This window comes from Sus scrofa, chromosome 18 (genome assembly GCF_054392235.1).
Source record: "Sus scrofa isolate SSC_HxYL_T2T_F1_AM1 chromosome 18, Sscrofa_HxYL_maternal_Yorkshire_Landrace_v2.0, whole genome shotgun sequence".
NCBI lineage: Eukaryota > Metazoa > Chordata > Mammalia > Artiodactyla > Suidae > Sus > Sus scrofa.
In genome coordinates, this window is record NC_139400.1 from 33,559,925 (window position 1) to 33,583,403 (window position 23,479).

Below are 23,479 nucleotides of genomic sequence, written 5' to 3' on the forward strand. Positions count from 1 at the left end.
ACTCCCTGTTTTGTATTTTTCAGAGCATTTTATTTCTAACCAAAGTTGTCATTTTTATTTATGTATTTTTAAGTTTCTCTTTACCCCTTCTAGAATATATGCTCCTTGAAAATAAGGATCTTGTCTGTCTTATAAGCTACTGTGTGTGAGTAGAAACTACCTAAATATGTGTTAAATAAGTGAATAAGTGTTAATTGCTCTGAGTATTGTTTTAAAAAGACTGCCTTTCTTTTTTATACACTGATTGCTAAGTCTTTTATGTGCCATTTGGTCAAAACACTAAATATATATTCCTTTCAAATCCATCATGATCTTGAAGATGTATTCATTTTTCTTGATTAAGCTCTGAGATTTTTTTTTTTTTTAATAACTCTAGCAGCACCTTTGGCCTCTGCCAAGAACATTTCCAGCTAAGGATTTTTTAAGCCTTAATCTTTACTGAAATTAGATGGTGGCAGTTGCTAAGCTGCCAGCTGTTAACATGATCCCTGCAGTCAGAGTACAACATACAAACCTGAAAGCTGTGGTCTGAGAACTCATCAGTGGCCCCTCCACGTGTGGACAGGACAGGTGCTGAACAGATTGGCAGTCGCAAGTAAACTGGGAGGTTTCCTGGAGCAGATGCAGGTGCCTTGTGGGACCTCAGCAACTGAAGGTGCCCCGTTCGAGGTAGTGATGCCAAGACCTGATTTAACGCTGTCCTCAGATTAAAGTCAGTTTATATCTCCCAATTCTCAACAAATCCATTCTGTATGGAGGTATTAAGAGTGGATTGGGTTAAGAATATTGGATTTTTATCACTGCTGTGTCTTTGTACTGACTGGATTTTCCCTTGCAATGTAGTATAAGATTATACCTAAGCTTATAAATGAAAACAAATACTAGATCAGAATAGGTCAGACCACCTGTTTCTGTCTAATTCCCTGCCATGTAGAGATGAGGCAGAGTGAAGACTGTAAGACTGCCTCCATCCAGAAGCACGGGGAGCCTAGTGAACCCATGGCCCCTGTGTTGTGTCTTTGAGCAGCATATTTTAACTGTTAGTGCCGCCTGATAATGACAGTTCTTTCAGAGTGCAGCTTTTCCAGATGACCCTCAGTCTAGATAATGGCTAGCAAACCAATTGCTACAAGTTGCTTCAAGGATTCACTTGAATTTATACCAGAGGAGTTCCCATCGTGGCACAGTGGTTAACGAATCCGACTAGGAACCATGAGGTTGCGGGTTTGATCCCTGGCCTTGCTCAGTGGGTTAAGGATCCGGCGTTTCTGTGAGCTGTGGTGTAGGTCTCAGACACAGCTCAGATCTGGCATTGCTGTGGCTCTGGTGTAGGTCCATAGCTATAGCTCCAATTAGACCCCTAGCCTGGGAACCTCCGCATACTGCAAGTGCAGTCCTTGAAAAGACAGATACAAAAAAAAAAAATCATAAAATGCAACATCAGACATAGAGAACAGACTTGTAGTTGCCAAGGGGAGGGTCGGGGGGAGTAGGATGGACCGGGAGATTGGGGTTAGTAGATGCAAACTATTATATTTGGAGTGGATAAGCAGTGAGGTCCTACTGTACACACAGGGAACTATATCCATTCTCTTGGGATAGACCATGATGGGAGATAATTTAAGAAAGGGAGTGTGTGTGTGTATACACGACTGGGTCAGTTTGCTCTACAGCGGAAATTGGCACAACATTATATATCAACTATACTTTAAAAATAAATAAAAAATTTTTTAAAAGTTTAAATGCATCATTTTATGGAAATAGAATCAGGAGCCAAAGAGTCAAAAGGATGGTGTTGGTAGTTAGTTGCTTCCTGAGCCAAAGTATTTGAAAGCCAGACTGCACTTTTTTCTGTTGTCCCCTGGGTCAGATTTCTTAATTGTCAATGACAGCTTGGTTAGACGTTGGTATTTTGTTACTCTTCCATCTGTACTCTTCATTAAAAGTCTGGGCCCAATTATCTATGCTAGACTCCAGGTCTCTTAGGTGACTTTTGAGATATTATAATATTTTTAAAAATGCAAAATAAAACAGATATTTCATACTTTATCGTAAAAATCACCATGGCTTGGGAAAGTAGGTGATTTCTGTAAAAGATGGTTTTTTGATTGCAGTTTTTATTTAGGATCTCTAAAGATTTTAGAATTAGTGCATAATTGCATTAGTACATCATTGCATGTAAAAGACAAGTAGCCTTTTGATAGTTTTTAAAGCTAGATCTTAAGTGGCTAGGCAGATTTTTAGCATTTCAGGTGCATTATGCCTATCAAGTCTGGACTCTTTAATGCATGGCAACATGAACGTAATTTACGGAAAGAGCTTTAGAGATTAATCTTTTTTAAGAGAATAATTTTTAAAATACCCATTGGCGTATATGTTCAAGATAATGTCCATTAGAAATGGAGGCAGTAATATCTAAAACTGTATTTAGAGGCATCTCCACTTTTTCTTCTCTTCCTCCGTTTCTTGCCCATTTACCTATTTGTTCAACAAGTATCTTCAGCAACATAGTCACTATATTCTTAATGAAAAGAAACAACCCATGAGACTGGGGAAAAGTAGAAGGATCAAGAGGGACAGAAGCAGTTGAGACTGGGAAGCAGAAAGCTGGGACCTAGTGGTCGCCAGTCCTTGGTCATTCCAAACTGCATCTCTAACCCAAATGAAATGACTGTAGAAAGACACCAGAGAGGTAGAGGAGGAGCATGGGGATGGTTCTCTGACAATGGGCTTGATTTATTGAGTGACTAACATGTAACAGGCAAGCTTGGGGCTGGGTGCTCTTTGTCACTTATCTCCAGTTTCCTCAGAGCCATGTAACATGCATTGTTGTCTCTGCTTTTCCGAATATCAAGCTGAGCTCCACAGCAGTTAAGGTGATCTGTCCAAGGTCTTGCCAAAGATAAGTTGGAAAGAATAAGCAGTAGAGGGGGATGGGAAAGTGGGACTTCAACCACGTGTTAAAGCTGGCTTATCCCACGTCACTTGCAACTGAAGTATCTTAATATGACTGTCTTCAGAGAGCCCCTTTTTTTGGCCACATTATCAAAACTAGACTCCCTTCAATGGCATACTCTACTCTCCTTTATTTTTCTTCAAAACAATTCACCACCCTAAGTTGTTTTAGGTATTTCTATTTATTTGTAATTTGGTCTTTTCCATCTCACTGTATGAGATTAATTTTGTTTTTCTGGTTTTTTTATTTTTGATTCTGACGCTGGGGATATTGTTGTATCATCAAGGCCTAGAAAAATCCACTGTAGATACCCAATAAATATTTGTTGAATAAATGAATAATGGGGAAACTACTTATAAGAACATGGAAGAAGATAACGAAAATTGTAGCTATACATGAAACTATAGTTAGTTGTTTACCATTCCAACTAGTAGCCAATGAAAGACTAATTCTCATATCTCTAAAAATCATGAAGGGCCAGATATGTCTTCCTTGAAAAAGACCAGATAGAAAGAGGCACTCACATCATTCATCAAGCTGTTTACTGGTATGTCATTTAAGTTAATTTTTTACAACTACAGATCATTGTAAACTTTTCATAAGTTTAATTGCAATGGATGCGGTTTCTAAAATAAAACCGTTAAATCAATCATAATAGAATAGAATTTAAATACCGTTGTGATTCTTTTACCTCTATAGTTATTGCAAAAATGTTAGTTTTTTCTCCTTGAATTCTTTTTATAATTTTTATTTTTTCTATTATATTTGATTTACACTGTTCTGTCAATTTCTACTGAGCAGCAAAGTGACCCATTCACACACATATATATATACATATACACATTCTTTTTCTCACATTATCCTCATCATGTTCCATCACAAGGAACTAGATGTAGTTCCCTGTGCTATACAGCTGGCTCTCATTGCTTATCCACTCCAAATGCAAGTCTGCATCTATTAACCCCAGACTCCCAGACATCCCACTCCATCCCCCTTCCCCTTGACAACCATAAGTCTGTCCTTGAATTCTTAATTCCATGGCTTTTCCCCAACAGAATTTTATTTGTAGGAAATAAGTATACATCGAAATCTTCTTGATCACTCTTTTGTCTGCTGCAATTAAAACTTGGACTTAAAAGAAAAAGAAAAAAAAAAAACCCTCCTGTGTTGAAGTCCTAACCCACGAGTACCTCAGAATGTAACCTTATTTGAAGATCCCAAATTTTTATGTGTAATTAAGATGAAATCATACTTGAGAGTAGTGCACCCCTAATCCAGTATGAGTTGTGTCCTTATAAGTAAAGGGAGTTTGGAAGCAGACATGCATACAAGGAGAATGCCAGGTGAAGATGAAGGCAGAGATGGATATGATACTTCCACAGCCAAGAGATGCCAAAAATTGCCAGCAACCCGCTACAAGTGAAGGGAGAAAAAGGGAACAGATTATCCCTCGCAGCCCTCAGAAGGGACCTACCTGCAGACACTTCAGTATTAAACTTGTAGCCTCCAGCACTGCCGAACATTAAATTTCTCTTGTTTAAGCCAAAATAAAGATCCAGAGAACAGAGATTTTAGATATAAAGAATAACACAGGAAGGCCAACAAGCCCCTTTTCCTAAAGAATTTTGATCATTAGCTTTTTTATTGTCAACACCCATAATGATTTCCCCTTGTCCTTCTGAACAAACCAAGTCAGTCAAACTACCTCACCTGAAGAAAATAAAACAGTCAAAAGGAAGCAGATAGACAAAACCTCCTGTAACTGGAAGGCTCTAAGTATTAAAGATTTATATTAAGGTATAATTGCAGTTATAAGTAGCACACAGCTGACACATTTTGAAGAACAATTATTAAAGTTAAATTTTCTTGGAAATGCCTGTCTTAAAGAGCAGGATATGGTTTCCCTTCCAATCTATCTGTGAATGGATTTTTATTCCATAATGAGAAAGGGTTTCGTGTTAATTCCTTTTTTGTTTATATAATTTTTGAAAGATGTAAGCACGAGGAAGCCTGGCTCACTTAAATAAGTAGAGGGAAACAGAACCTTTGTCACAGTAGTAGTATTCAGCGTCTCAAAAAAAAAAAAAAATCCAAGTTATATGGCCCAAATGCATAGTGATATATCTTCTTCTTTTTAATATTTGGTCATTTTACAACTAGATCTTTCCACAATTTTGCTAAAAGCAAATCTTTCTGAATATTTTGTTTTGCTTCTGAGTGTAAAGAGTCATACAGTTGCAGCATGAATACCTATCAAAACTTCACCACATAAATGCCTGCTGGAGAATGGAAATTGGATTAGAGAGAACTGTTCATTTCTACTTGCTCTTGAGATTGAAGAGGGGGATTGTGACCATACTCCAGTGAGAGACTTCAGGGAATCAATGAGGATTTCCTATCATTTAGCAAATATCAGACCTTGAAAATCACTGTTCAGCGACAGATAAAAGGGAGGGGAGGGGCTGATGGAGACCTATGAAGAGATTCTGTCGTGTCGAAACCAAATATATTTTATGTTTTAAATTGCTGAGGAATGGGCTCTGTTAAAAAGTGTGTGCAAATGAGATGAATTGACAGGTTAATGAAAGAGGTCTAGTAGAAATCAGAAGGCAGTAAAAGTGCAGCTAATTGATGTGTACATTTTAGGCAGTAATGCAGACAACGAACACCGTATAAAATGCCATCAGTTCTGTAGAAGACGATGGAGAAGCTCTGAAAGTCCGAAATGAAAACTGTGCACAATGGCAAATACTAAGGAAAGAAAGCAAATATCCAGTATAACAAAAGTCTCTGCTTTTCTCTGATATTTAAATTTTCCTGGGGGTAAACAGACTTCTCACATTTCAGGAAATTTAGTGAGAGGAGATCTTTGTCCAAACATTGCTTTCAAAATACTTTTTCAATTAAAGATGCACATGTTACCTGAGATATCTCCTGAACACTCAGCCACAAAATCAGTAGAGTATCTACACATTGTGTGACTTGAGGATTTAGTAGACATCCAAGAAGTTGTTCATGAATAAAAGTACTGGGAAAAAATAGTATAATACAGGTGGAGATTCAGAAAACAGACAATTCACCCTCCTGAAAATTTTGAAAGAATTCCTGATACTTGAAAGGTGAATGAGTGTAGTACCTCAGAAGTATCAACCTTAAAATATAGAAGAGTTAAAGCATGTAATGATGAAATAGAGCTAAATCTAAATTGCTGTTATAAAGTATTTTGACTCATGAATATGAAAAAAATCCTGAAGTAAGTTATAGGCATATGAAATAAGTAATTTTGACAGCATGTGAATCCTGAACTCCAGACTTTGTGAAAATTAATGGGGAGATAAAATTATGCTACATTTCTCAAGTTATATACAGGACAGTAAAAAATGATTTATCTTTCAGTAAATAGAGAAAATACAGGGTCGGTTATGTTTTTGAAAAATTTTAGTAGTGTAGGTTAAAAACGGGATGCCAGAGAAATTTTAGTAACCATATAATGGAACACAGTAGGGTGTGTGTATATGTATGTATATGTGATTTTTTTTGTATACATGAGTTAAATGGACCTATTAACAGATACTCAGAATGGGATAAAAACCAAAATTCATATGTGAGATATACCACAAACAAAAGGCAAAAACACAGAAACTAGGATGGCAGTATTAAAATCACATCAAGAAGTTCCTGTTGTGGCACAGCGGAAACGAATCCGACTAGGAACCATGAGGTTGCAGGTTTGATCCCTGGCCTCGCTCAGTGGGTTGAGGATCCAGCGTTGCCGTGAGCCGTGGCGTAGGTCGCAGATGCGACTAAGATCCTGCATTGCTGTGGCTCTGGTGTAGGCTGGTGGCTACAGCTCCAATTCGACCCCTAGCCTGGGAACCTCCATATTCCACAGGTGCGGCCCTCAAAAGACAAAAACAAATAAATCAGATCAAGTAAAATTCAAGAGAAGTGTTACATATATAAAAGGATTATAATTTTATATTAAAGATATAATAAACAATTTGTATAAAACAAGTTATTAAATGTGAGAGAAGATAAATAATAAATGGATAGTGCCTTAACTGGCTTGCTCTTCAGTTCACTTTTTTTTTTCTCTCCTACACCCTCAGTAGCCTTTGCTCACAGATTCTTATAGATATCTCAGGAAATAGCTTATTGCTATCTTAAGTAATATCTTTGCCAGAAATTAAGAGGCAATTGGCTTGTTATTTGGGGATACTTTTTGTTTCAGAATGTGAATTATAATGTGGTGTATTGGAAGGAATATTCTACTGGATTAAAGAGATTTAGGTTCTAGATTCAAGATGACCGTCTCCTTCTGGGTGACCTTGGGAAAGTCAATTTCCACATCTTCTCAATGGTCCAGAATCCTCGTCTCTCTACCAGCATGTTTCAGAGAATAATCTTGTGTGTTCTCTTCAGTGAAGCTTAGCTCTGGGAGTGACTATGTGTGATTTAGTGAGACTTGAGTCATCTGGATGTCGTAGTCCCTAGTTTCCAGTGTATCCTCTTAAAATCCTCAGCACATAATCAAAATCTGTAATGCTAGCAAAGGTGACAATATTTCATCCCATTGGCTAATTTTTACTGGTTAAATAAATACCTTGCAGACCGTTAAGACAATACTATCAAAAAGTAAATCTATAATGTTGAGAAGTTCAAACCCATGTGCATTATTATATGTGTCTGACATATGTATAAATAAGATATGGGATTCAGAATGGAATTATACATTTTATTATGTTTCACAGTTTTGAAATTGCTTATTGTCTTTTTCTGGTCAACTTTCAATTTACAATGCATTCTATTTTCAGTTTACAATGAATTCCATTATTTTGGTCTTGTCTTTTTCTCTATATAAAAAATAGAATGATCTCATTGCTTACATGAATCAGATGTCTTTGAGAAGGTAAGAATTTATTTTTAATAGGAATAATCATTCCGTAATTATTTTCCCAAGTTATATTTTGACTTATTGTTTGTTTCATTTTGTTTTTCCTGCATCATCTTAGCATTTTAATGGCTTTCTGACTATGATCACGTTGTAGCTGTGTGGGTTTTGGTTTTTTGGGGGTTTTTTTGTTGTTGTTGTTTTTTTTTTTTTTTTGGCTTTTTATGGCTGCACCTGAGGCACATGGAGGTTTACAGGCTAGAGGTAGAATCAGAGCTGTAGCCACCAGCCTATACCACAGCCACAGCAACGCGGGATCCGAGCTGTGTCTGCAACCTATACTACAGCTCGCGATGCTGGATCCTTAACCTACTGAGTAAGGCCAAGGATTGAACCTGTGTCCTCACAGATGCTAGTCAGATTCGTTAACCACTGAGCCATGACAGGAAATCCAGGAGCTGTGTGTTTTGAAGGAGTAAGACCTGGTGCCCCGCATGGCTCTCACAGCTGTGCCCATCACATAAAAGGTGCACAAGACAGGCTCGTTGGACAAAGGAGTGAATTTGGCTTCGTGTGTATTGTTTCCTAAACCTATTTAGTGGAGTGTTTGGTATTTTAAAAATCAATTATTGCTTGTATCGCAAGTGGAAGAGGACTCATTTAAGAGTACAAGCCATGTAATTTGGGCTGCTAGACTCTTTTTAAAAAAACAAGATGAGCATGTGATTTGTATTTTTAATAGCTTTTCAAATGTGGCTCAGTAGAGAATTGAAATAAGCTGAATTTCATGGAGAAATTAAAAGGCAGGGATCGTACAGCAGGCAGCATAGAAGCCACAGAGGCAAAACCAAGGGAAAACACAGAGGAAATGCAGTTAGAAAGGTAAAGAGGACAAGTGTGTCAGGGTCTTGGAAGGAGTAGAGTTTTCCTAGAAAAAGAAACAGAAAATGAGATTTTCAAGGTGAAGGTAGTGTAGTCCCCATTGTGGTTCACCGGTAACGAACCTGACTAGTATCCATGAGGATGCAGGTTTGATGCCTGGCCGCTCTCTGGATTAAGGATCCAGCGACGCTATGAGCGGCAGTATAGGTCACAGACATGGCTCAGATCTGGTGTGGCTGTGGTCTAGGCTGGCAGCTGCAGCTCCAATTCCACCCCTAGCCTAGAAACTTTCACATGCTGCACCTGCAGCCCTAAGAGGCAAAAATAAATAAATAAATAAATAAAGGTGAAGGTAGTAATTTCCTGTTTGGGAGGAGAGGTGAATAAAAGCAGGCAAGTCTTGCTGGATAGTCTGTCTGGAGCACCAGACCTAGTACCTACCCCAGCCAGTAAACGGTGGCGATTGTCGCTAGCCTGCAAGGAAGGCAGACCTTCTGGGCTTTTCATCTCTCTCCCAGCAGGTTCCAGACTGTTCCTGTGGTGATGCATCAGGAGACTTTTAGTCAGGTTTTTAAGATTCTCCAAAAGAAAGAAGTGGAAAACAGGAAGGATTTGCTTAAAAATCTACTTCTATTCTAATAATAGTTGATCACAAAACAATTTCTTTGTAGTAGTCTCTGGTGTCTAATAATTTTTTTTTCATTATAAGACAAATTGGAGCATACATTTGATTTTATATACTAACCATCATAGTTTTTTTTTTTTCTTGGAATGTGGTGAAAAGGACCTGTGTAGTCTCTCTCATCCATATAAAAGTTAATCCCACTGTTCAGAAACTCCATAAAACAAAATTAGAATCAAAAGATTAGCCAAAGGGTTTAAATCGGTGGTCTTGGCTAGTCCTAAAAATAATACTAAGAATTCTTTTTATGGCACACATCTAGAAATGATAACATATAATAAATCTTTTTAAATACATAACTGCAAGAAGAAAGGAAAACCTCAGGGACCAAATAGTAAAGCTTGTAAGGTGACATTGTAGCTGCACTGGGGCTGGAGTGTGGACAAAGGGTATTGATGTTGCCTGGTCAGGGGCTAGGAGTTTCATTGTTCATGCACAAAAAAAAAAAGAAAGAAAGTAAGCACACTCTGAGGCATTCTTAAAGTGGGAATTTAGAACAGAGACTTTCTCATAAAGAACTTAAAAAAGCTAGATTTCAGCAAAGTGGTGGACTAGAAAAAAGCCTGCCCTCAGGCTGGTAAATTTGTTTGGCCTTAGGCCCTGAATGTGGAGTAAAATGGATTCCTAAGAATGTAACTGTGAGTCTTTGCTCAGAGTGTTGGAAGCTCTAATTTATGTTATGCAAATATAAGAGAAACACTTAAGCTAAGAAATTAACATAAAAAGTACCTCTGGATAAAAAGTAACTAATATAGCCAAGGCATCTGGCATTAAAAAAAAATTGGAGGGGAGAGGAGCCATTAGCCCAGGCTTTTTTTTTTTTTTTTTATAAGATACCTATGGATAAAACGATGCTGAATATGAGCTCACAATTTAAATTACAGAATAATAATAATTTATACCTCCCAAGAATTTTAGTAATAGAACTGTCACATATATACATTATAAAATAATTGTATTTAGGGCAGTGAAACTTGCTCAGTGGGTTAAGGATCCAGGGTCAAAGTGTAAGAACATCAAGAAAGAACATTTTGAAATAATGAACAAGCAGATTTGAAACTGGATTATATAGAGCTACTCACTAAAAATTTAAAACAGTCACAAATTATACCCTTAGTGGACAGGTTAAATAGACGCATCCAAAGAGAAAATTAGTGATGCAATTAATGATAGGATGTTATATTCTGGAGTTCCCGTCGTGGCGCAGTGGTTAACGAATCTGACTAGGAACCATGAGGTGGTGGGTTCGATCCCTGGCCTTGCTCAATGGGTTAAGGATCCGGCGTTGCCGTGAGCTGTGGTGTAGGTCGCAGATGCAGCTTGGATCCCACGTTGCTGTGGCTCTGGTGTAGACTGGCAGCTACAGCTCTCATTCGACCCCTAGCCCGGGAACCTCCATATGCCGCGGGAGTGGCCCAAGAAATGGCAAAAAGACAAAAAAAAAAAGATATTATAGTCTGAAGAAATTACTCAGAACTCAGCATACAGAAATGCAGAAACATGAAACATGTAAAGAGCTATGGAGGAAATAATCTAAAGTTTCAAGATACTCCTGATAGGATTTGAAGAAAGACAATATAAAGGGGAAAATAAGACAGACTCAACCTTTGAAAAGGTAGTGGATAAGAATCTGAAATTGATTTTAAAAAAAAAAAACCCATGTATTATCAAACGTGACATGTAACAAATATTAACTAGAATAAATATAAAACTAGAAATTTCACAATGAAACTACAGGATAACAAAGACTAAGAGACACCAGAGAGAAAAGGAAAATTGCAGGGGAACCACATTTGTACTTCTGTCAGACTTTTCAGTGCAGCTGTTTAAGCCTTCTGAGAATGGAACAATCTTGTCAAAGTGCTGAAAGATGACTAGCCTAAAATGCTATATATAACCAACTAAATTATCCCAAGTAAGGGCGAACTTGAGTTCCCATTGTGGCACAGTGGAGACAAATCCAGTTAGTATCCATGAGGATGCGGGTTCGATCCCTGGCCTTGCTCAGAGGGTTAAGGATCCAGTGTTGCCGGGAGCTGTGGTGTAGGTGGCAGATGTGGCTCGGATCCCACATTACTGTGGTTGTGGTGTAGACCAGCAGCTACAACTCCATTTTGACTCCTAGCCTGGAAACTTCCATATGCCATGCGTGTGGCCCTAAAAAGCAAATAATAATAAGGGAGCACTAAAGACATTTTAAAAGAAAAAGAAAAATTGATTCAGACAACTTTTATGGGAAGGAAAGAGGGGAGAAAGGGAAGAAATTTAACTCAGAATGATAGAATATAATTCAAGAAATAATGGTCACCAAAAAATGGGTAAAGATAGGGGCAAATAAATACTAGCTGTATAACATTTAATATTTTCTGTGACAATGTCAATGTACTAAATATAGAAGTAACTTAAAGAGCACTGATTTATAAGATTTCCATCTTATAAATCACTCAGAGTTTTCCATTTTTAGTTTTCTGCAGAGCACTCAGTTTCCTGTATTTAGGTGCATATATTTGGCCGTCATCCCCATTCTCACACAGAGCTTCTAAAACCTTGAGAATTTCCTAAGTAATGAGAGTGATAAAAGTCTTCTGTTGATGCAGAGACTTTTGGAATGTACCTTAGGCTAGGGGCCACGTGATTAGAGGGTGGGACAGAAAGGTCCCTGACTTCTGGGGAAGGGAGAGGGGCTGGAGGACGAATAGATCCCCAGGGGTAGTGACTTAATCAGTCATGCAATGGAGCCTCCATAAAAACCAAAAGGAGGGGGTTCCGAGGGTTTCCACGCTGGTGAACATGTGGAGATTTGGGAAGAGTGGAGAACCAGCAAGCACGGATGCTCCTCAATCTTCCCCAAGCCTTGACCCCCCCATCTCTTCGATCTGACCCTTCTTGATTTATATTCTTTCATGGGAAGCCTGTGATCTAGTGAGTAAATTGGTTTCTTGGGTGTTTTGAATCTCCCTAGCAAATGAATTGACCCCAAGGCGGAGTGAGGGGCCGTGGGAGAAGAATTGTGGGCATCTCTGATCCATAGCCAGATGATCGCAGGCACAGGTTAACAACTTGGATTTGCGACTGGGCTCTGAAGTACAGGGTTGTAAGCAGCGGCCCAGAAACACAAAACAACCTTGGCTTGCAACTTACATCTCAAGTCGGGGAGGGAGAGGGCGGGCTTGTAGAACTGAATCCTTCACCTGTGGAATCTGATGTTCTCTCCCTGGAGCCAGTGTCAGAATTAGGTTAAATTGTAGGAAAGCCAGCTTGTACAGAGCATTGTTTATTGGTGGTGCTGAAACTACCCCCCACCCGCTCCCCACAGGTGCATTGGAACTGGGTTCAGGAACCTGAAAGAATTTACATGTAATAAAAGTGTTAAAACATGCATGGAGATAAACACTAAATTCGGCATAATAATTGCCTCTGGCAAGAGAAAAGGAAATGGGTTTGAGTAGGTATATAGGCAATAACTGTATCTGTCCAAAGGGGGAGGGTGACATAAAGTATATAAACTCCATGTATATATATAAGGAGTTGTGATTCAGCAAAGCTGGCTGGTGGGTGTATATATGTAAGAATACGATCATACCCCCCCTTTTTTTTTAATGGCTACATGGAAGTTCTGGATCAGAGATTAAATCCGAGTCACAGCTGCGACCTACACTGGATCCTTTAACCCACTGCACTGGGCCTTGGATCAAAATCCGAGCCTCCACAGCGCCCCCAGCTGCTGCCGTCAGGTTCTGAACCACCTGCACCACAGCAGGAACTCCATGATCATACTTTTTTTATGCCTGAGATGTTTCGTAGTATTTTGAAGATAACATGTTAAATCACTTTATGGAAGAATGGTGGGATTTTGGACTTAAGTATGAGAATAAATGTAATGTTACTGTATTTTTTAGAATAAATAGTAGAAATATGTTATTGTTTACCCCTTATCACTAGGCTCTTAAAAAGCACCCACCCTTTATACATAAGGAAACTGAAGCTCCTATGGGAGTCACTAGGTTTCATCTCTAAGCCTTAGATGTGTGCAGGTAAAAAAGTAAATTCATTGACCATCTATCAGATAAGGAAAGGAAAAGAAAAGGAAAACCTAAGAGCAGCAAGAACCACAGGTGTCTCAAGTTATTGGCCTCACTGTTCCCAAACAGCACTATGGGTCTTTCCCCCCCCAAAAAAAATCCCATTATAAAAGTAATGCATGTTCTTTGGGGGGAAAAAAACCCTCAAATACTAAAAAAAAATCTAAAGTAAGCTGTAATTGTACTACCCAATAATAATCACCATAAATGTTTTAGTGTATATGATTCTATTCATATGTATGTGTAGTGTTTATCCAAAACACAGTCTATATTTTTGTTTTTAATCTGCTCTTTATGTTATAACATATCTTAGAAATCATTTTATGTCCAGAAAAAGAATCCATCCTATCTCTTTCAATGGCTGTATAGCATTACACTACTGTATGGTCATGCTGTAATGTGTTTAACTAAACCACTGTTGGTTTTTCTTATATGCAGTGCTGCAGTGAACACACTCCTTGTGCATCTATGTGTACTTGTCCATTTGCTTCCTTGAGTAAGTTCCTAAAAGGAGATTGGCTAGAGCAAAGAGTTATCAGTCAGGGTTCTCCAGAAAAGGACAGCCAGCTAGAAACTCAGGAGTTGCCTTTTACTTTCTTTGTGGTACCTTTAATGAGAAGTCTTAATTTTAAGGTTGTCATGTAATCTCTTTTCTCCCATAATTAGCTCCTTTTTGAGTCCTCTTTAAGTAATCTTTGTCTACTGAAAGTTATGCTTATATTTCCTTAGTTTCAGTTTCTTTTTAAAAGTGGGAAAGGGGGAGTTCCCGTTGTGGCTCAGCAGAAACAAATCTGACTAGTACCCGTGAGGATACAGGTTCAATCCCTGGCCTTGCTTGGTGGGCTAAAGGATCCGGCATTGCCGTGAGCTGTGGTATAGATCTCAGACGCAGCTCGGATCCCACGTTGCTTTGGCTGTGGTATAGGCCAGTAGTTACAGCTCCAATCTGACCCCTAGCCTGGGAACCTCCCTATGCTGTGGGTTCAGCCCTAAAATGACAAAATACTAAAATAGGTAGGTAGGTAGATGGATGGATGGATGAAAGTGGGAAAGGGACATCTCAATAAGCAAACTGTTTTCCCTGGAATCCTGTGTTGTAGGATATTTTGCAATTTAGGTATTTATCAGTCCACCAAACCACATTTTCTCCTGCTGGGAATAGCACCTCCCAACCCCCTATTTTAGGGGAACTTTTAAGAGCCTGCCTGTTACACCATTCAGTATTCTTGGCCATAGATAGGAGCTCTTGACCCACACTGGGCTAACTAACAATGGTACTTTTGCCCCTTGGCCACAGTGATTAGTTCATATGTGACCTTACACCTAAGCTGCGGCAACCAGAAAGAGGCCCCAGAGATGTTGGCAGCTGTGGTTTTATCCCAGCGAGACTTCAGGACAAGAACATGAAGACAAGAGAAGCAGAGCGGAAAGACCACAGATCTTGGCCAGGTTGAGCCACTGGCTGCTGAAAACTTAAATCCACTCTGGACCTTCTTTTGGGTTTGTGTGGCCCAACATTTATTGAGATCTTTCACTTTGGTTAATAAGTCTTGAAATATGTGTGCTTGAAAATGTTCCATGCTTCCATGTTTAATAATGCTCCTAATATGTCTCATTTTCGGAGATTCATAATGTATGCTGGCACATTAAAGGCCATAAACCTACAGTAAAAGAAGCCTGTTTGCCTTCATTTACCCTGATGATTCCTAAACTTTTTGTCTTTTTGGCTGTTCTAGGGCCGCTGCTGTGGCATATGGAGGTTCCCAGGCTAGGGGTTTAATTGGAGCTGTAGCCACTAGCCTACTCCAGAGCCACAGCAACGCGGGATCTGAGCCGCATCTGCAACCTACACCACAGCTCACGGCAACGCCAGATCCTTAACCCACTGAGCGAGGCCAGGGATCGAACCCGCAACCTCATGGTTCCTAGTCGGATTCGTTAACCACTGCTCCACAACAGGAACTCCAATTCCTAAACTTTTTTTATTGATGTATAGTTGATATACAATATTATGTAAATTAGAGGTATACAGTATAGTGATTTATAGTTTTAAAAGTTATATTCCAGTTATTATAAAATATTGGCCATCTTTCCTGTGTTGTGCAACATATCCTTGTAGCTTATTTTAGGCCTAATAGTTTGTACCTCTTGCCCCACTGGTAACCACTAATTCGTTCTCTATATCTGTGAGTCCAGCTCTTTTTTGTTATATTCACTAGTTGTATTTTTTTAGATTCCATGTATAAGGTGATATACAGTATTTGTCTTTCTCCGATTTATTTCACTGAGTGCAGTACTCTCCAGGTCCATCCATGCTGCTGTAAATGGCAAACTTTCATCATTTTTTGTGGCTGAGTAGTATTCCATTGTGTATATGTAAATATATGTACACCATATCATCTTTATCCCTTAATTAATTAATGGACATTTAGGTTGCTTCTGTATCTTGATAATTATAAATAATGCTGCTATGAACATTGGGGTGCAGATATCTTTTTGAATTATTGTTTTGTTTCTTTTGGACATATACACAGGATTGGAATTGCTGGGTCATATGGTGGTTCTGTTTTCAATTTTTTGAGCACAGTGACTGCACCAAGTTACATTCCCACCAGTTCTTCTCCACATCCCCACCAACATTTGTTATCTGTTTTTTCATTGATGACAGCCATTCTGACAGGTGTGTTGTGATACCCATTGCGGTTTGGATTTGCATTTTCCCGATGGTTGGTGATCTTGAGCATCTTTTCATGTGCCTTTTGACCATCTGCATTTCTTTTTTGGAAAAATGTCTCTTCAGCTCTTCTGCCTATTTTTTAATCAAGTTATTCGATGTTCAGTTGTATGAGCTGTTTATATACATTGGATATTAACCTTTAACCAGTCATATCATTTGCAAATACTTTCTCCCAGTCAGTAGGTTGTCTTTTTGTTTCATTAATGGTTTCCTTTGCTGTGAAAAAGCTTTTAATTTAGTCCCATTTGTTTGTTTTTGCTTCTCTTGCTTTAGGAGATAGATAGAAAAAATATACATGTATTGCTACGATTTATGTCAAAGAGTGTTCTGCCTCTGTTTTCCTCTAGGAGTTTTATGGTCCCAAACTTATTTTTAACGTGACTCTTTTTTTATGGCTCTTCTGTTAACAATTCATAGGATCCTTGCCAGCAGATCACCAGTTTGGAAAATGCTGGGACATGGGCATCAAAGGCCTAACTGTAAACAGATAAATGAAATTTGCTTTAATCTCTGAGCAATATTTTTAAAATGTTAACATTTTAAAACTATATGCAAACGATATACATTTTTTTAAACATTTGGGTGAAGAGTCTGCTGAGAAAGGAAAAAACTAAAAGATAAACTTAATGCAACCAATATGTAAACTTTTTTCTCACACAGGTTAGCCAGTACACCTTTGCTATGTGCAGTTATAGAGAGAAAAAGTCCGAACCACAAGAATTAATGCAGCTTGAAGGATACACTGTGGATTACACAGATCCTCACCCAGGTAATCCTTAGTTGAATCACTTTCCCTGCCTCTCCTGTGTTCATGAAGTTCTCATAAATATCCTGTGTTGGTTCTGCACTCCATTCAGTGAATGGTACATATTTCATCTATATACCGAGACAAGACATAATGGACTTAAATTATATCTTTATGAGGGCTAGTTTTAGCCATAACTCATCATCTCTGTTATCTTAGTACAGGATGGAATATGTGAGAGTTGCTGTAACAGGAAAATTAGATGAGAAATGTCAGCGGTTGTTATAGAAACTTCTTTACTGAAAAGCAAAAAGGTGCAGAGGAAGAGGGAAATAAATGACTAATGCATTACTGTACATATATTTTACTAATTTTCTCCCCAGCAACATATTCTTGCACCTCTCTCTCCCCCTTCTAATATATTACTACTGGGTATAATACTGGACACTGGAGGTCTAAGATTAGTGAATTTGGGTGAATAAAGGATTGAATGAATGAATATATGGAGATTAATAAAATTAATAAAGTAGGGTTAATAAGGACATAGATACCAACAAACAGATTAAGAAATTAGCATATAGATTAAAAGTAGAAGTTTGTTAATCATTAATCAATCAGATAAAATGCAAAATGTCTTCTCTGAAAGAATTTTGCAAAAGTGAAATACCACATAATGTATCACTTTTGTCTTACCTGTATTTTTTTCTGCTAAACTGGTCATATAAATCTCCTGCATAGACTGAGAAATATGCCGACAGAGAAGGACTTTCTTCTCTTCTGCGAAATATCAGACTTTGCTATGCATTCCTATGGGGTAGGTTGGTATGTCTTGCAAAATGCTGCTGTGTTTCAAATTGTTCCCTAGGTTATTTTTAGTTTCCCAAGTGACACGGAAGTGTAAATCTTCCTCCTGTTGTTTCCCTTCTGTCCTTGGATTGTGGATTTGATCCTCAACTAAAAATGATTCAAGGCCTTGAGCTGAAAATATCAGATCACTTTGTTTCCAAGAGATGTTTTAGTGAATGAGATTAAAAACTGTTGATCCCATAAGTTGTTAATGATGGTGTCTTTTTTCCTCCACAGGCCTTCAGGGTGGTCAGATGTTCTTCAATGCAGTTAAAGAAGGAGACACTGTGATATTCGCCAGTGATGATGAACAGGATAGAATATTGTGGGTTCAAGCGATGTATAGGGCCACAGGTCAGTCATATAAACCCATTCCTGCAATTCAGACCCAGAAGCTGAATCCTAAAGGAGGACCTCTCCATGCAGATGCTCAGCTTTGTAAGTTTTGTTGAAAAATAATTTGATTATCCATTAATAACCTTAATAAGATATAAAATTGTCTGAGGCACATTTGTTCAGTATTATAGTTTACATCATTAACTGATTCCTAATTGAATAAAAATAGTTCATTTTAGTAGTCATAGAATCAGTTATCTAATTTTTCACACAAACCTGGAATAAATGGTGCCTGTGGTTTCCAGTCATGAATTTGCTAAGCATTGGGGTGTCTCTGGGAATCTCAAGAACAGGAAAGAAAATTTATTTTAATTTATTGTAATTATAACTTATGTGTTTTGTAGAAATGAGAAATACTGCCAAATCAAGCTGGCATTGGTAAGATTCCAGAATACCACAATGATGAACTATCAGTTTTCTAGAGTTGTTCTTCATAAACCCCAAGAATAAGAGAAAGGATAAGAGGCCCATTCTCTGTTGTAGACTGAAAAAAGAAAAAAAAAAAAGTCATCAAGGCAACTTTCTTTTTCTAAATACCTTAATATTGATGGCATTTTTTCTGTATGCTAGTTTAAATCATTAAGAACTAAATTTTTCATTTTAATTTGCAAGTAATTAATAAAAAGTTATATAATATTGCTAGAAACATTTTCAGACATAGCTTTAATCATCATTAAATCAGATGTTTTAACTTGTTAAGCTCCTCTGCAAACCTTCTCTGCTTCCTTCTATGTGTAATAAATCAGCGTGTGTCACAAACTGTAAGCTCAAATTGTGACTTTCCATTCAGCACCCTTTACTCCCGAGATTCTTCAGGAGGGTAGCGTTTTGGCATGTGTTTTACATTTAAGCATCTTAAAGTCACTTTCGGCCAAATAAAGATGGAAGATGAGCGCACCCCCAGTCTCCTGTGTGCTTTAGGCTTCAGCGTGTACACTGTTAAACTTACCATGATCCATCTTCCAATGATTATGTCGCTTCCAGAATAGTATATGCACCTCACAATTGTGTACTTACATAGCTCCCTTCCAGCCCCTGTACTAGTCTGCTCATACCTTCTCTGCTTCCTCCTAAAATGTAATCAATCAGTTTGTCTCTAACTAACTGTAAGCTCAAATCGTGACTCTCCATTCAACATCCTTTACTCTCAAGATTCGTAAATCTCACAGTACATTTATATCATTATACCTTGAGCAGCCAATTACCTTTTTTTGGGGGGAGGGGCAGCTTTTCTAGGGCCGCACCTGTGGCATATGGAGGTTCCCAGGCTAGGGGTCGAATCAGAGCTGTAGCCGCCAGCCTACGCCACAGCCACAGCAACGCGGGATCTGAGCCGCGTCTGCAACCTACACCACAGCTCACGGCAATGCCGGATCCTTAACTCACTGAGCGAGGCCAGGGATCAAACCCGCAACCTTGTGGTTCCTAGTCAGATTCCTTAACCGCTGAGCCACGACGGGAACTCTGCCAATTACCTTTTAAAGAAATTTAAATAAGAGAAAACATTATATACTCAACGGTGTAGTTACCATTCCTGGCGCTCTTTATTCTCCTGTAGAGAGATTTTACTTCTTGCAGGCTTCCTTTGCCTTTTCTTGGAGTATGTTCAGCTTTTAGCTTTATGTATGAAAATGTCTTTATTTCACCTTCATTTTGATATTTTTCTTTCAGTACTTTAAAGACTTTGCTCCACTCTCTCTTTGCTTTTTTGTTTCTCAGGGAGAAATGTGCCATCATTTCTTCTTCTTCCTCCATACATACATGTGCGTGTGTGTTTTCCCTCAAGCTGTTTTAAAGCTTTTTCTCTTAAACTTTGGTTGTGACCGATTTGATCCTGATGTGCCTTGGTATAGTTTTCCTCACAAAAAAATATTCTTGAGCTTTATTCTAAGACTCAGTTGAATTACTTGAAAAGAAGTGTGACCCTTTCAGGTTTTGCTTGTAAGTTTTGTTAGGTGGGACCAAATTGCATCTAGTTCAGGGTCCCAACTTGATGACCAGTGAAATTTGAAGTTCTATCTTCCGACTGTTGGGAGCAAACATTCTTCCAGGCCCTGTGTGAGTTTGAGGTACTGTCCCCTCTAGTCCTTTAAGGCATAGTTCTTTCTCCATCCTCAGATTGTTGCTTCACCTGCCCGAGGACCAGGTGGTCCCTATTAATTGAATACAAAAGGGGGTGGAGGAGGGAGCAGCACTCTTTCCTGCCCACTCTAGCGGCTTGGCCTTCCTGCACTGTCAGCTCTATCTTCTCAGGGAGACCACCAGTTCTCCCAGGGTTCTTCCCCGAACTATAGCTATGAAGTTTCCTCTTGGCACGAACCTGGGTCAACTACAAGAATATATGAATAGATGTGAACATAAGAATATATAAGAATATATGAACGCTGACTCATCTGTTTCCCTGCCTCTTAGGAACCACTCTCTTATGTTGCATGATATCTGAAATGTTGAGAACTTCTGTGTATGATATTTTTAACCTTTTTTTTTTTTTCCCTCTTTTATGGCTGCACCATATGGAAGTTCTTAGGCCAGGGATCCAAGCCATATCTGCGGCCTATGGCACAGCTTGTGACAACACTGGATCCTTAACCCATTGAGTGAGATCAGGGATCACACCTGCATCTTCATGGATATTAGTCGGGTTCTTAACCCACTGAGCTACAACAGCAACTCCTATGTGATATTTTTTCGTGAATTTTTAGTTGTTTCAGGTACAGGGGTTAATCTGTTTTTAATTCTACCATCTTGACCAGAAATGGAATAATGGTTTTCTTTCTAAGTTAGTGCAATATTTCTCAGCCTCAGCAGGACTATCATTCTGAGCCAATTCTTTGTTTAATTCATTGTTTTAGGGGGTTGTGGGGAGGGCTGTCCTGTGTGTTGTAGAGTGTTTGACATCATCCCTGGCTTCTATCCACTAGATGCCAGGAGCAACCCACTCCATTCCCAAACCCCCCATCCTGAGTCTGACAAAAATATCTCCAAATGTTCCAGCAGACAGGGACAAAGCTGGGGAATATTAACCCCCATTTGATAACTGCTGAGTTACAGTGACCTGAAAATTCTTCTTGTGAAGATGTCTCGCTTACCCACTTGCACCCCAGCATTTTTTTTTCTTTGCATCCCAAGGGTAAGGAGTACTCACAGAGTGTGCTTAAATCATAAAGGGAGTGCTCCATCTCACACATAATGGCAAAAAAAAGTGATCAGGAACCCCGGGTCCAGAACGTGAAAATCATGACTGCACACTACAGAATGAATAAAGGATCTCACAATCGGTTGATTCAGATAAGCGCTGAATTTCTAACAAAACCTTTCCGTGAGATAACAATGAATTTTCAAGGCAGTATTGATCAGGCTTAGGGGAACTGAATTTTCCACTCCTCGATTAATTTATTTTGAAAAGCTTAGATGTGTTCCAGTCATGTTAAGCTCTTTCTTGTATTCCAGGGTGTTAGTAAAGTTTTCTGACAGAGCAGACCCTGCTATTTCATCTTTATTTAAAAAAAAAAAAAAAAAAAAAGAGGAAAGAAAAAATAAAAATAAGCCTGTGCGTCTGCCTCACCTGAGTGAGAACACTGACCCTGACCTTCACCAGAGGCGCCGGCGGGCTACTTCAGAGAGTGGTTTTGCCATTAGTATTTTCCTCCCTTCCTTGACTTCCGTCTCTTTGCCTTGATCATCTCTTGAGAGGACAACTTTTAAAGTCAGTAGTAGAAACTGAGGAAATAACATGAAATTAAAATGACTGGAGGGGTTCCCACTCTGGTGCAGCGGGTTAAGGATCTGGTGTTGTCCTTGAGGTGGCAAGGATTCAGTCCCCGTCCCAGCGCAGTGGGTCAAGGATCCATCATTGCTGCAGCTGTGGCGTAGGTCACAGCTGCAACACAAATTCAATCCCTGGCCCAGAAACTTCCATATGCCACGGGTATAGCCAGAAGAAAACAAGATAACTAGAAATAGATATTTCTAACCCATTTAAATATGTTTTTTATTTCTTTGCTGACCTATAGCTGGTAAGGGTAAGTATATTCTTTTCTTTTTTTTTTTTTTTGCTTTTTTTTTTTTTTGCTTCACCATATTAAAATTTTCGTAGTGATAGGATTCTCTTTGGAGTAATATAATCTCGTTTAAATTATCAGTCTCCTGCTTTCTGGACAAACCCAGGATGTTTACATTAACTTCACCATTTATCAACAGAAATGCTTCCTTTTGCCACAGCAGGAAAGTGGAAACAACCTAGTAACCTAGTACCTGTCATTCATGTGGGCATATACAGGACAAGGCAATGGAGATGTTATAATAACATGCAGAAACTGCTCTATACTGTTAAGTGGGAAAATGTCAAATTATGTGTGTGATATTAGTTCCACTCTGCTAAAAAAAATAAGATTTAAAAATATTGGAAGAAATAGACCTAAAATATTTACAGTGTATGAGTTTAATCGGCGGGTTGCTAATTCACTGCCTCTGTTTCCTGAATTTTCTTTAAAGTGTCATTTTTGTAACTAAAAAGAAAAGCTCATTTTTAAACTAGCATACTGAATGGTTAGGGATAGTCAGAACAAAATAATGCAGTTATAAAATCTAATTTATTAGGAGACAACCTTGTTATCTTTTAAAAGTATAAATAATGCTATGTATTTATCCAATAAGTGGATCTATTCTCCTTCCCAATTTCTTTGACTTTCAATATATACAGAAACACTAAGTAAATGCGTAGAGTGCTCTCCAATTTTTCTGCTTCAAACAAGGCTTTAGCCAGACTGATAGACATCGTTTGGTTAAACTCTCCTTCTTTGCTGTCCCCAAACAAAATATTATGCAGCACCTTTTTTTTTTTCCTCATTTTTCTCTCACTTGGATATGTAATATGTATGTTACATAATATACCACGGTACTAGTTGAATTTCATAATAAACTAATGTCAAAAATGAACCAGAGTAGTTATCGTCTTTTCAATCTTCAGCTAAGTTTTTTAGAAATTCTTAAGTCAGAGTATAACCTTACATTTAATTTTATAAGCTGATTCTCCTGATTGAGCTAACAAGTTAAATTTCACCCTTCATAGGCCAAGTATGTCCTACTTTTACATGGGATATATTATTTCAAATAAATACCTATGATTATAGGTCTGTGTGTGTTTTTTAAAATTGTTATCATGTAAAAGTATTACTTATTGGGGAGTTCCCGTCGTGGCGCAGTGGTTAACGTATCTGACTAGGAACCATGAGGTTGCGGGTTCGATCCCTGGCCTTGCTC

At 38.4% G+C, this 23,479-nt stretch overlaps 1 protein-coding gene across 34 annotated transcripts in view; it reads left to right on the forward strand.

The window, feature by feature from the left end:
- CADPS2 (calcium dependent secretion activator 2) overlaps positions 1-23,479 on the forward strand; it is a 489,830-nt gene that overhangs the window by 311,678 nt on the left and 154,673 nt on the right. For 33 of the 34 annotated variants that reach the window (XR_014834387.1, XR_014834389.1, XR_014834384.1 and 30 more), the window contains exons 10-11: positions 16,891-16,999; positions 18,059-18,259. Coding sequence is in view for 28 of the 34 variants with exons in the window: in XM_085005969.1 (XP_084862095.1) it covers positions 16,891-16,999; positions 18,059-18,259 (310 nt within the window). In the remaining 6 variants the exon portion in view is untranslated. Of the gene's footprint in view, positions 1-16,890; positions 17,000-18,058; positions 18,264-23,479 lie in introns of all 34 variants that reach the window. The other variant, XM_085005989.1, reaches the window with a different exon arrangement.